The 14,230-nt window shown below is 42.2% G+C and overlaps 2 protein-coding genes across 7 annotated transcripts in view; both read left to right on the top strand.

The window, feature by feature from the left end:
* Positions 1-9,895, top strand: part of RANBP2 (RAN binding protein 2) — a 61,885-nt gene extending 51,990 nt beyond the window's left edge. For 2 of the 3 annotated variants that reach the window (XM_010810003.4, XM_005212703.5), the window contains 6 exons: positions 2,870-3,074; positions 3,616-3,717; positions 6,799-6,944; positions 7,627-7,900; positions 8,024-8,358; positions 8,688-9,895. In XM_010810003.4, the coding sequence (XP_010808305.1) occupies positions 2,870-3,074; positions 3,616-3,717; positions 6,799-6,944; positions 7,627-7,900; positions 8,024-8,358; positions 8,688-8,993 (1,368 nt within the window). In that variant the 3' untranslated portion in view covers positions 8,994-9,895. The remainder of the gene's footprint in view (positions 1-2,869; positions 3,075-3,615; positions 3,718-6,798; positions 6,945-7,626; positions 7,901-8,023; positions 8,359-8,687) is intronic. The other variant, NM_174592.1, reaches the window with a different exon arrangement.
* A 101-nt stretch (positions 9,896-9,996) lies between these two features.
* The window catches only part of CCDC138 (coiled-coil domain containing 138), a 29,990-nt gene continuing 25,756 nt past the window's right edge, over positions 9,997-14,230 (top strand). For 3 of the 4 annotated variants that reach the window (XR_009496437.1, XM_059891756.1, XM_059891757.1), the window contains exons 1-3: positions 9,997-10,954; positions 11,379-11,436; positions 11,810-11,926. Coding sequence is in view for 3 of the 4 variants with exons in the window: in XM_059891756.1 (XP_059747739.1) it covers positions 10,706-10,954; positions 11,379-11,436; positions 11,810-11,926 (424 nt within the window). In the remaining variant the exon portion in view is untranslated. The remainder of the gene's footprint in view (positions 10,955-11,378; positions 11,437-11,809; positions 11,927-14,230) is intronic. The other variant, XM_015473473.3, reaches the window with a different exon arrangement.

Here is a 14,230-nt window from a genome sequence, read left to right as displayed (position 1 = left end):
CGTTTCCTTGTGTTTCAGTCATTAGGAAATAATGACTTTTTTCATTTGTATTAACTTTTCAAGTTTATCATAAGTAAAATTCACTTTTTGTTGTATGTATGTTTTCTGTGAGTTCTTACACATGGCTGAATTCTTGTAATCCCCACCGTAGGCAGCGTACAGAATAGTTCCAGACCCCAAAGAATTCCTTCCTACTGTCTCTTTCAGTTCAGAACCCTCCCCACCCAGAACCTCTGCAGCCACTGATCTGCTTGTGTTTCTGCCTTTTCCAGACTGGAATGAATGGAATCATACAGTTTGTAAGCTCTGATACGAACTTTTCTCACTCAGCACAGTGCCTCTGAGATGTGGCCCAGTCACTGTGTGTAGTGATAGTGTATTCCTTTCTGTCACCAGCTGGTATTCCGGACATTGTACATTCACTGTCATTAATCCTTGAAGAATGTTGTTTTATTTTGCTCTTTCTAGTTTCTAGTTTAAGTTGAAGCTTAAATTAACTGATTTAAGACAGTTCATTTCTAATAAACATTTTAATTTTAAGTTCCTCCAAGAGCTGTTTAGCTCTATCTTACAAGTCTTAATATGTGATATTTTCACTTTCATTCAGTTCAAACTATTAATTTTCCTTGAGACGTTCTTTTTGACAAATGCATTGGATAGAAGTATATTCTGAATATTCCATTTTCCACATGTCATTGTTACTGATTTATAGTTTAATTCCATTGTCTATAAACGTATTTTGAATAATTTCAGTTCTTATTGAATTCGTGAAGACTGTCTCAGTGGGTGCTCATTGTACACTTGAGAAGAATGTAATTTTTTTTTGTTGTTTTGCATGGAAAATAGGTTTTTAAATAGATCAAATCAGTTGATGCTGTATTGTCCAAGTCCAGTGTATCCTTGCTAATTTTTCATCTACTTGTGATGTTGATGATTGACAGAGTGTTGCCCAGCATGTCTGCTGCTCCTGTCAGTTTTTGTTGCATGTACTTTGTTAGGGAGTGTTCCATCTGCTTCTGTTTTCTGGAACACACTGTAGAATTAGTGATATTTCTTTCTTAAATATTTGATAGAACTTAACCACTGAAACCACCAGGCCTGGTACTTTTTTTTTTTTTGGCAAGGATATATTAATGCATTTTCTTTGATAAATACAGGCCAATTCATTTTATCTGTTCTGTCAGTTTACTTTTTTTGAGGAATTGGTTGGTCCATTTCATCTGCATTATCACATTTGTGGGCATAATAGTGTTGCTGAAGTTGAGACGGTCATTAAAATGTTTTAATGCCTGTTTACTATCCATGGATCAGTGTTGATGGACTCTGTTAATTTGTCCAAAGACTTCAGCATGTGTATTAAAAGTGTAATGCTTAATCTCCAGATATTTGGAGATTTTTTTTCCCGGCTATATTTCTGTAGTGATTGTTAGTTTAATTCCATTATGGACTGAGCATATACTTTTTATGATTTCCATTCTCTTGAATTTGCTGAGGTTTGTTCTGTAGCCTAGAACGTGGTCTTTCTTAAGTGTTCCATATGCACTTGAGAGGAATGTATGCTGCTGCAGTTCAATGGAGCATTCTGTAATTTTTAAATTTCTGTTGTATTTTTCAATTCTAAATTCCCTTTGGATTTTCTTTTATGGTTTATATTTGTTTGCCTGACAACTCTCTTTTCATTTGTCTTTACCTCTTGGAACATTGTTAGAAGCTTTCAGAGTTTGTCTGATCTTTCAACACACAGATCATTTCATGACATTCCCCATCCCTGGCCAAAGAAAGCCAACTCTTCTTTGATGCTTTTCCATCTGTGCTGTTGGCAGCCCCAGTTTCTTGGACAGCTCTCTACCCCTGCGGGGAAGTGGGTTGATGTGTGGGGGCAGGAGAAAACCCACCAGGTTCTTACTACGAGACTGTCCCTCAGGGCTTGAGAGGCTTTTTTCTCCTAAGTTAAACACAGAAGTTTACTGTAAATATGTCTTCTTCAGAGGACATTTTACAGTCTTGATTAAAAGTGGATTTGGTAAGACCAGAATTTCTGATGTCACTTTGCCTGTCTCTCCAGTCGTTTTTATACCTGGGGACCACCTGCCATAACGAGGGGACAGTCAGAGAAAAAATTTCATCTCTTGATGCTGTCCAGCAGCTCCGGCTAGAAACCCTTTCACTCAGGTTCAGTGCTCTTTTGTTGGGACGACCCTGTAAGCAGTAGGAAGCAGGTCAGCGAGGGGGCCCAGTCCTCCTGCTCAGCACCGTCCATTTCCGGAAGCCGTCTTTGCCCTGGGGTGGAGTTTCAGAGGAGGTTGTGTGCTCTCGGTCCTTGCAGAGATGGCCCCCAAGGCAGGGGCTGGCCATGTTGGCTGGGGGTGGGCCGCTTGAACAACAGGCCCCAGGGCCCAGGGCTTGCATCCTTGGTGGCAGCACCCCAGCAGTATGTGCCAGGGCTCGTGGCTCAGCACCAGCAGGAGCAACTACGGGGGACAGTTGGCTCAGGCCAATGCCTTTTCAGGTTCCTGCTGTGGCTTGTGGACCCGGATAGGCTGGCCCCTGGAAGCTGAAGTATTCATGGTCTCATCACCAGACCTGGTGCTCCTCGCTGGTAGACTTCACATTGCTTCATGTCTCAAGATTCTTGGTCCTCCTGCTCTCATCCACTTCCCAGCGGCTTCTGCTTGCTTTGTCCTTTTCAATCTAGTTCAGTTGCAGGTGCTGGAGAGACTGGAGGTACGGTAACATGGTGGAGAGAAAAGTATGCTTACTCCATTTTGTCCAGAACTCCATATCATCTGTTTATTGTAAAATAGAGTATATGATCCTTTTTGTCACTTAGTATTTAATGACATAGTTATTTGTTACTTTCTCTTTGCAGAAATCCCAGGACGAGAACATAGCTAGCTCAGCTGATGGCATGTGTACAGATGACACTAAAGTGACTGTGCCATTTTTGTGTAAATCTGAAGAGCCAGAGTTTACTACCAAATCTGTTAGCTCACCATCAGTTTCTTCTGGGACTGTTGACAAACCTGTGGATTTATCTACTAGAAAGGAAAATGATGCAGATTCTACAAGCCAAGGTAAAATTTGATGTATGTTTATAGCAACCTTGTAGGTATGCATTTCTGCGTAAGGTACATCTGTGGTTCTGAGACGATACCTTCAAATGTACATCCAGGAATTCCCTTTATTAAACTGAGATGTACAAAGGGGCATGAGGTAATTCAGTTTTCTTAGTGAACACAGAATCTTTACAAAGCTATTTCCTGAAATCCTTGGAATGAATGTTTGTTTAGATGATACTAGACCATGTGAAGCAGAAGCTGTGTAGCTCTCTTAGTATAGATGTACATCTCATTTTTTTAAATGATTTTGAGCATGCTGCTTCTGGTGTATTGCTCATTGAGAATAAATAGTACCTGTAAACTTGTAAGTTTTCTTCAGAGAAATAATTAGATTATAAATACTCCTTACCCCCACCCCACCACATCAGTTAGTATAGCAGGTCCTACCCTTCCCAGCATACACACACACATACCCCTTCCCTTTGGGTCCTGGGTAAATCTTTGATGTTCAACATATGTTAAATGAAATACTAAATTTCTCTTTCCCTTTTGCCAGTGGAAAGCAAAACAGTTACGTTTGGATTTGGAAGTGGTCCAGGGCTGTCATTTGCAGACTTGGCTTCCAGTAATTCTGGGGATTTTGCTTTTGGATCCAAAGGTAAGATTAGGAGGCGAGGCTTCAGTGACTGTGTTACAGAAGTGGACACCCCTGGAGGGTGAGTCCTTTGTTGCAGGGTTGTCGCTCACCAAGAATTTTCTCTTAATTCATTGTAACTTGTGCTAGTCTTGCCCATCCTGAAATGCAGAACCCTCCCTCCAGTTTTGGAGTAACTTTGGGATTGTTCTTCTAGTTATACTTTTGATTTGCTAATATTTCAAGATATGCATCTGTAATTTTTAAGGAGATGACTTTGAAGTTTTCTATTCTTGCATTATCCTTGATTGTATTTTTCATATAAAGGTTGTGCTAATTTATATCTGGTGAGCTTTCCCATCTTTTCCAGTTTTTCTAATTTTTCTAATTTTAGTCTGTTTTGGTATCATCTGTAGAAAATAATCCTTTTCCTTGTTTATGGCATACTATACTTTCCTATTCTTAAATATCTTTCATATAACAAATTATAGCAGCACCTAAATTGAATTAATGCTTGATTTGCAGAATAAATTTTATTGAAGATATATAATTACATTATTAATTCAAAATAGTGTTATGCCATCTCACATATTTTACTTGTTTCACAGTTCCATCATTTATTGAAACATATAAAACTTTAAGAAATCACCTTCAGATGTTGTGTTACTTTGGAATTCATAGCCTCATTGATGTCACATTGCTTTATTTTTAATTTATTTAGTAGTTTGAAGTCACAGGATAATAGGTCAGCAAATACAGCAATAGAATGGGTACAATTATCCACCAATGAAAAGCCAAATAAAAGCTGATGTGTTAGGTTGCTTGATACTCCATCAGTGTTGTGCAGTAAAGTTGACATAGCACAGCTCCACATCTATGTGGGAGGCTTGCCCTGAGTTACCTGCTGATTCAGTGAGATTACCCACCAAGCTCTTTTTTTTTCCAAGCTTCACCTTTTAGTTTGTGTCCTTAGATCTAACAGGAATTTGTGCTTTGTCTTTTCAAAGAAGTAGCTTTTGGTTTTATCAGTTCTCCTTTTGTTTTTTTATCTCCAGATTTGTCATTACTTTCCTTTAAATTACGATTCGTTTTCTTATGTATTGAATGTCTACTTTATTTAATGTATATTGTGCTAATAATATAAGCATAGAATAGTATTTTGTAACTGTAAATCCCCTGGAATCCATTTCATATATTTTCATGGAGAGTTTTCACACTTGTAAATTTTTAATACTTTAGCCTTTGACTAAGGGCTTGTAGGATTTAATTTTTTTTTTTAATGAAGGTCAATTTCATCAGAATGATTTTTTGCTTCTGAAACATATTTCTGGCCTTGTGTGGACTTTTTTGATCTTAAACTTTTTGTTTTGGTTGGTTTTAAGCCCAGAGGAATCTTCTTTCTCCTCTTCTATTATGTGTTATTTCTGTGGTGATTGCTTTTTCTTCATCTGTTCATTTTATTTTTGTCTCACTTTCTTTTCTTTTGTTCCTTTTTTCTCTGTTTCTCCTGAAAGTCATCCTCACACAGGTCAACCAGTCACTCTGTCTTTTGTGTAATATTTCATGCGGAAACTAAGAGAAAATAAGAAACAGCAGTTTATCTGCTGCTTCCCTGTGCCTGACATTTTATCATATTTCCTTGAGATTTTGTAATTTTTCCATTAAACCCAGAGTGGAAGCTTCCTAGGTATTGCTACCTAGAATACAGTTGTTGATATTGATTATTGATAGACTTATCTTTATACTTATACTGAATAAATTCTTTTTCCTGCTCCTTTAAAGCAGTGGTTTACAGTTCTCTGCTTCATATTAGAATTCCTGGGAGCTTTTTAAAGGGGTGGGTAGAAGGAACACTTGATAGTTAAGTTATGTTGGGCTCTGAGTGTGGGACCCAGGCACTGGTATTTCATAGGAGCTGTTGGTGTGATTTTAATATGCACCCAATGTTACGAACCATTGCTTTAGAGGAATTTTGAGATTTTCTGCCGTATATCTCAGGGTATTGGGGTAATTAAAAATTTTGTTCTGCTTGGGAGTTCCCTGAACAAGTTCTTTTCGAGCCCTACACCTATGAATCAACTAGGTTCTATGCTTACTATTCTCAGGAAGCCCCCACACAATCTGAGATGGTGCTTTTGTTTGAGCATTCATTTGCTATTTATTTGTACGACTTTTTTTTTCTCCTGTTTTTTTTCTCCCCATTAAACCTGTCTTAGAAGAATTTACTGTTTCATTAGACACTCATTTTGTTCTTTCTTCAAGGTGCTGAGTTTTTAACTGATCCGTGACAATTTTTGCCTTCTCCTGAGTTTTTGTATCAGATGTAGGATTAGAAAGCAGTTGTTTGTCAGTCAGCAAAGCGATGAAGAGTTGAGAGGTTTCTTTCCTCTAAGATAAGATAGTGGGGAATGTATTAATATTAGCAGGCTGGGTTGTCACAGTTGAGATGTGGAAAACACAGCATTTAGTGTTCGCCTTCTCCAGGGTGTGAGGGAGGGAAAAGTCTTTGTTCCTCTGTATAGGAGTGGGGAGCCTTTTCACCCATTAAGCATGGTGTTGCTTGAGAGAGGGCGGGGTGGAGGTGGGGTCAGTGAGCTGCTCCTGGGCCACCAGTGCCACCTGGGCAAGAAGTTGAAGCTCTCACCCCATCCATTTACCTTAGAAGAGAGCTGAGGTGGAGAAGTTACCAACTTGTATTCAGTCTGCTTTGAGAGTAGCAGATTTGGCCTCTTGGAGAACATTCTTAGGCTCTAAAGTTACTTTTTTCATGTAATAGAATGTTTTATGAAATAACTACCCTTGGAGCTGAGCTGGGTTTTCAGGTTTCAAAGGACGTACTTTGAATGAAGAACCTGCTTCATAACTGAAAGTTCAGTGTCACTAAGACCTAAGGCTTAGACAACCCTGTCTCTACACCCAGGCATAAACGTCACTACACTCCTTTGTGCGCACCACTTGAGCTTAACTTGCCAGGAGAATACAGTTTTAAGCATTTTTGTTATGTCACATCATTGGAAATTAAATTCATTCATAAAGTACTGTAACAGGGATTAAAAGCTTATTAAAATAGATATCACTGTTTAAATATCCTAATTTATTCATCAGATAAAAATTTCCAGTGGGCAAATACTGGAGCAGCGGTATTTGGAGCACAGTCAACCAGTAAAGTTGGTGAAGATGAAGATGGTAGTGATGAAGAGGTAGTTCATAATGAAGATATCCATTTTGAACCAATAGTGTCACTACCAGAGGTAAATATTAAAGAGTAAAAACCTTATACTAACTTCACATTTTAAGTTTAAAACTTGACATGGGCTTGATTTGTAGGGCTGACCTTGTTTGCATTTCTTTCAGAACATTGACCATTACAAATGGAAGCTCTTTATTACAAGTTCAATCTTAAAATGTAAATCATCCTTGTAAAAAAATTTACATACAAATGTTATTTGGTAAATTCTGTGTGAAATTGTTGGGAAGAACTTAATTTTTTCCTGTTTGTTTTCAGTAACATAATTGAAGGAGCAAAATATTAAAAACCCATCTAAGCTCATATTTGCCACAGTCCTTTCAATAAAAAGTATATTGTACTTTTTCTAGACAAGAATGTTATTTTAAGCAAATTACTTTCATCAGTTTGAACCTCAATCAGTAGATAGTATTTTTCTTGAAGAATGTGATTTTTTTTAAACCTCTTCTCTCCTGTAAAAGATTGTATTTGATTTCCAAAAAGAGGAAGGATGTTAATAAGTACAAAGAAGACATTTAATGACAAATCTTTCCTGCCTCATCTGAATCCGCTGTATTAGTAACCCTAGGATGTTAACTCTTTTCAAATTCTGCTCATGTCAGTGTGTGAAGGAATTTGGATCTTTGGAATTTGTTAAGAGTATTTTATAAGCAGCAGCTTATAGGTAATTTCATCTCTTGTCACAGGTAGAAGTAAAATCTGGAGAAGAAGATGAAGAAATTTTATTTAAAGAGAGAGCCAAACTTTACAGGTGGGATCGAGAGGCCAGTCAGTGGAAGGAACGTGGCGTTGGAGACATTAAGATCCTCTGGCACACGGTGAAGAATTACTTTCGGATTCTGATGAGGAGAGACCAGGTGTTCAAAGTGTGTGCGAACCACGTCATCACCAAGACGATGGAACTGAAACCCTTGAATGTTTCCAACAATGCTTTAGTTTGGACTGCCTCAGATTATGCTGGTGAGCTCTGCACTCAATGCTACTTTCCAGTTTTTTGACTTTTCTAAATTGACAACAAATATATAAAACAATTTTTTAAGTTATTTTAACACTAAGGTCACTGTGTTGTTTCTTGTTTAACAGATGGAGAAGCCAAAGTGGAACAGCTTGCAGTGAGATTTAAAACTAAAGAAATGGCTGATTGTTTCAAGAAAAAATTTGAAGAATGTCAACAGAATTTATTGAAACCCCAGAAAGGACAGGATTCACTGACAGCAGAGTTCTCAAAGGAGACAAATCCTGTGGTGTTTTTTGACATTTGTGCAGATGATGAGCCCCTGGGACGTATAACCATGGAATTATTTTCAAACATTGTTCCTAAAACTGCTGAGAACTTCAGAGCACTGTGCACTGGAGAGAAGGGCTTTGGTTTCAAGAGCTCCATATTCCACAGAGTGATTCCAGATTTTGTTTGCCAAGTAAGTCTTAAGTGTGCATCACACCAGTGTAGTAAATCTGAGTGTTTCTCCTTACCTGTAATTGTAGACTTTAACTTTTCCACACCCCCAGCTTCTATCCCCACAAGAACTTGCAGCATAAAAGGGTTCATATTTCTAATGCCTTGAACCTGATAGAAATTAAGGATGGGAAAAGATCTTTTCATTTTTGTTTCCTTTCACAAATTTCTTAGTTTTCAAACTACATTCTCAGAGAAGCTGGGTATTTAGGATCTACCCTTCAGTGGTTAGTTCTGTATGTGTTTTAATGTTTTATTTGGGATTCCTGTTAATTGAAATCTTTTTTTCAGGGGGGAGATATCACAAAACATGATGGAACAGGAGGACGGTCCATTTATGGAGATAAATTTGAAGATGAAAATTTTGATGTGAAACATACAGGTCCTGGTTTACTATCAATGGCCAATCGAGGCCAGGACACCAATAATTCTCAGTTTTTCATAACACTGAAAAAAGCAGAACGTTTGGACTTTAAGCATGTAGTATTTGGGTTTGTTAAAGATGGTATGGATACTGTGAAAAAGATTGAGTCATTTGGTTCTCCTAAAGGGTCTGTTAGTCGAAGAATTATTATCACAGAATGTGGACAGATATAAAATCATTGTTTTCCATAGTAAATTTTACCTGTATAGAAGTTGAATTGAGGCCTAGCTGTTTTGACAACATGGTAATTAATTATGTTCAGCTTTTGAAAATGGACATTTCCGATGTACAAATGTAAAATTGCAGCTTATAGCTGTTGTCACTTTCTAATGTGTTATAATTGACCTTGCATGGTGTGAAATAAAAGTTTAAACACTGGTGTATTTTCAGGTGTACTTGTGTTTATGTACTCCTGACATATTTGTATTAAAATGGAATACTAATCTTGTTAAAAGCAATAGACCTTCTCAAACTATTGAAAGAATATGATATATGCAATTTAATTTTAGTTCCTTTTAAGATATTAGACTTCCTGCATGGATATACTTACTGGTTTGAATAAAGGGACCATGACTTGGATAATTTTTATTTCAGATTTGGACTGTATTTGGTAATTTAAACTATTGGTGTGTTCAGTTATGAACAGATTCACTTGTAAATGGGTAGAGCCACAGAGGGCAGAGACTTAACCAAAGTGCTCTTCTATAAATTCTTGCACCTCCTGTATAGTTAAATTATCTTTTAAGCAGAGTACCTTCTTTCCTTAAAATATGTAGCTTCCTGCGCCCTTTCAAAGGTATTAAATTAATTTTTACATTTTAAGTTGAGTAATTAGACTTTTTAAAAAACCTTTCTGTCATCTGTTTCTACTACCTCAAACTGCATTGGTTCTGATAGAACTTGAATTTTTCCTTGCAGTTATTGTGATAAAGTATGAGTATTTTAAACAGGTCTATACCATGTTCTTTGGTTAAAGATTTGCTTTATACTAGATTGTTGCAGTACCTTTTTCTGGTGAATTTTGTAGCAAAAATAAAGTGACAATTGTTAACAGCTATGATATTTAAAAAATTCATTACTTGTGCATCTTAATTTTTTGTTCATTCTGGAACCAAAGTAAGAATAATTAAATATCTGTAAACTCAGACTGCCACCTGATTTCCAGAGCTCCCAAGGAAAGGACTGTTTTCAAGTGGGGTATATACTGAACACCTACTTAGAAATGGCTAGTGGAAAAAGTTGGACAACAGGGGGTACATTCTCATCAGCCTGCTCAGTGTAGGACCTCGGAGTCCCTCGAGCACGTTGTGCGCGTCGCAGCCCCCGCCGGCGGTGTGCTCAGACTGCGGGGCTGTCGTGCTGTTTGGGGTCTGGAAACAGGCTGTCCTGGGGCAGCACCTGCTTACCGCCCGAGGTGGGGTCCGAGTGCGGGGCGCAGTGGACACCCTGACGCCCGACTGTGTGTGTGTATTGGAGGGGGCGGGGGGGGTGCGTGCACCACGGTCCCGAGGGCTCCGCTTCTCCGTGGTTTCGGGGCGCGTCCCGGGTGACAGAGGGCGCCTGGGGCCTTGTGGGCTGCGGGAGACTCCGAGGCGCCCTGTGGATCCAGGTTAGGAAACGAACGCTCTAGCCGAAACCAACTTCTCCAGCCAGGAAAGTCTGAGCTGCGTACGAGAGAGATACACCCGGATGGCGCCTCGACCCGACCCCAGCGGAACGCGCGCGACCCTCGAGAAGGAAAGGAAACGATGACCCCGCGCGCCGGCTCGCATCTCGCCCCCACGGGCCGCGAACTTGTACAGACGCCCACAAGCCGGGCCCAACGGCGTTCGCGCCGACGGCAAGCGGGAGCCGGGATGTACGCGCGTCGTAACACGCATCCGCAATGCCCGCCCCTCCACGAGTCCGAGGGCTGTTCCCCAAGAAACACGAGTCAGCGTCCCTGCCGGGGGCGGGGCATGTCGTGCGTCACGGCGCATATTCTCCACACAGCCCCGCCCCGCCGCGCGCTGTTGCCAGGGAGACAACGTCGGTCGCGGCCATGGAGCCAAGAGTCGTGAAGCCGCCGGGGCAAGATCTCGTGGTGGAGCGCCTCAAAAGCCGCTACGGCCTGGCGGGCGGCTGCCTCAGCGAGGTGAGGCCCGGCCCTGCCAGGTTCGCGGGTAGCTGGATCTGCGGGTTGGAGAGTGGGCGCGAGGCGGGACCCCTGGCGGCAGCGTGCGGGGAGCGGGCTCCCGGCGGGCACGCGCGTCGGAGGATCTATGCGCGTCACCGCGGGAACGCGCGCAGGCGTTCCCCGCTAAGACTTGGGTGAGGATCGGAGCTGCGTCAGTCCGGGCGCTGGGCGGTGAGTCCGAGCCGGTTTCATGCCGCAAGGTGCTGGGGCCCGGTGCCCCAAGGTGCCCGGTGGGTCCGCGGGGGCCGCCCGTGTGCGAGGGCCCGGCGTGCGTGTCGGGCGGCGGGAGGGGACGCCACGCGGGGCCGGGGTTCCAGGAGTCGGAGGAGACAGGGGCCGGGGGACGGATTCGCCCCGGTCACCTCTCCATTCTCTCTTCCAGCCGGGGCGCCGGCGGCAGGACGTGGCGGAGCGGCGGCGGCGGCCTCCCCGCACCCCAGGTAGGGCCGCGGCTGGGTTGTTTGTTCCCCCGCAGGCCGCAGGTGTAGGTAGTTTATCGTGTGAGTTCAATGCTTAGAGCGCATCAGAGGAAGAAGCACTGTGTTGAGCCCTCAGGGACTTGGCCTGCCCCCTTGGTCTTTCTGTTCCGCTGCGGAACAGGGTCTTCGGTAGCGGGTCCCTGCAGCGATCGCGTGCGGGGTGGGGGCGGGGGAGGCGATGGATTACACGCTGTTTGACCATCGGCCTGGAGGCCAGTCTGTTGGAAGCCCGTGTCGCGGAGACGCAGACGGGAGACTTCTGCGGAGCCGAGAACTAGGTGGTCGGTGCCGGACCTTACCGAGCCTCCTCGGCTGCCTTCCCTCCTGTTCACAGAGGATTTGGACATCTTCTGCTGTGGAGATAAAGTCGGTCCGTCGTTGAGATGTTTCTCTGACGAGAGAAGGCGGCGCCCCACGTCCCCCCGCGGTGTCCTCACGGTGAACTGGCAAGGTACCCCGAGTCCTGCTGGGGGTCCCCCCCACGCCCCTGGGTATCGCGAAACCAAGGGCGGGGGCCGAGGCTGCCTGGTGTGCGCCTTTCTGTGAGAGAAGGCATCGGCGGTGGGGAGCCCGCTGGGCGGTGGAGGAGACTGGGTGCTAGTTGCTGAGCATTTGATGGAACCACACGCCTAGCGTCCTGTTTGCAGACATAATGCAGGGATACTTACACTGCAGGATAGATGGCTCTTCATCCAGGACCCAAAAGAAGGCCTTGCTCCCTTATTTATTTTTTTTTAATAAGGAACTAAGATAAAAATGACTACAAGTTTGTTCAGCAGCAGTCAGTATGGTGCGTCTCCTGCTGTGGTAAGCACTGTGCTATACCTAGGTAGCAGAGAGAGATGGGAGAGGTCAGCCCTGGGATTGGGGCCTACAGAATAGTACACCATGTGCTGCTGGGCTGTGAGGGGTCAGCAGTTTTGTAGAGGAGTTTTTACTCTGGGTAAAACCAATGGAAGGTAAGGTGAAATAATGTTCTAAGCTGAATATTATTAATGCCAAAAATATGTGGCAGAAAGAAGTGCTAAGGTATCAAAAGCGAACAAGCATTTTGAAATGATGGTAAACTGTAAAGTTGTGGACATATACAAAGAGAAGCGTTGAGGTAATTGTAGAGAGGGAAAAAGCATTGTGCCTGAAATATCTATTGTTACTGTGATTGATATCTTGGAGCTTGCACTGTTTCATTTTCTGATTATTACTCCATGTGAAGCACTTAAAATGCTGTTCAGTACATAGAAGGGCACTCAGATGCACCAATGTTATCATCATCACCGTTGCTGTGGTCTCCTTTGGCACTCACAGAGTCATCTAGTTGATCTGGAGTCAAGGGGTAGACATGGACGTGAGGGGACTTCCCTGGTGGTCCAGTGGTTAAGAATCCACCTTGCAATGCAGGGAATGTGGGTTGGATCTCTGGTTGGGGAACTGAGATCCCACATGCTGCGGAGCAGCTGATTTCATACGCCACAACTAAGATCCGACACAGCCAAATAAAATAAATATTTTTTTTAAAAAAGATGTAAACATGGATAGTTTGATTATTGTTGTGTTTGTTGTTCAGTGGCTAAGTCGTGTTCAACTCTTTGCGACCCCATGGACCGCGACACACCAGGCTTCTCTGTCCATCATCATCTCCCTGAGTTTGCTCAAACTTATGTCCGTTGAGTCAGTGATACCATCCAACCATCTCATCCTTTGTTGCCCCATTCTCCTCTTGCCCTCAGTTTTTCCCAGCATGAGGGTCTTTTCCAATGAATCAGCTTTTCACATCAGGTGGCCACAGTATTGGAGCTTCAGCATCAGTCCTTCCAGTGAATATTCAGGATAATTTCCTTTAGAATTGACTGTTTGATCTCCCTGCTGTCCCAAGTTTGATTATAGAGAAAGGAAACTGCTGGCAGTTATAAGTTCATGGAAGTTATTTTCTTATATTGAACTGATAGTTTTATCTTCTTTAAATGGTCTGGGTATGGTTTCAAGTTGAAGCTTTAGGACTGTGAAAGGTTTTAACTTTGGACAGTTTTCCCACCAGTTCCTTGTTGTGATCTAGTGTGGAATTACAGGGCTGCCCAGCACCTGTATCTATTGAGTGCTTGAAAAGGGGCTGGTCTGAATTAAGTTGTGCTGTAAGTAAATAATAAACACTGCATTTTCAAGATAGATAAAAGAATGTAAAGTATCTTATTTTTAATATTGGTTGTATGCTAAAATGATTGTCTTTTAGATATATTGGATTAAATATAATACACTTAAAATTTCATGTCTTTTTATGTTTTTAAAGTAGCTACTAGAATTTCTTTTTCTTTCTTTATGGCAGTGTTGCGAAGCTTCTGAGATCTTAGTTCTCAGACCAGGGATTAAATTTGGGCCCTGGGCGGTGAAAGCACAGAGTCCTAACCACTGAACTGCCAGAGAATTCCTGAAAAATTTAAGTTGTCTTTTGTGACTTGCAGCATATTCCCTTTTAACAGCTGGCTCTGGAAATGCCAACATTCAGATGATCTTTTTGGAGGGAACATCTGGGATTCTAGTTCTGCTTCACCTTTTGCTAGTTACGTCACCTGTCAGTTACCCTGTCGGTTATTTAACTTAAGACTCAGTTTCCCCACCTTCAACACTCATTCTTGCAGTTGTTAATAGAATTAGAGACACAGAGCCTGTTCAATCCACCTCACAGCAATACGGGGTCAAGAGGAAGGGTGTACTTTGCAGTTGAGCATGTCTGAATGTGAGGAAAGTTCACACGTGTGAG

Source organism: Bos taurus, chromosome 11, assembly GCF_002263795.3.
Source record: "Bos taurus isolate L1 Dominette 01449 registration number 42190680 breed Hereford chromosome 11, ARS-UCD2.0, whole genome shotgun sequence".
NCBI classification, from domain to species: Eukaryota; Metazoa; Chordata; class Mammalia; order Artiodactyla; family Bovidae; genus Bos; species Bos taurus.
The sequence above is the reverse complement of the archived record's forward strand: the minus strand, read 5'-3'. Positions and strand labels throughout refer to the sequence as shown.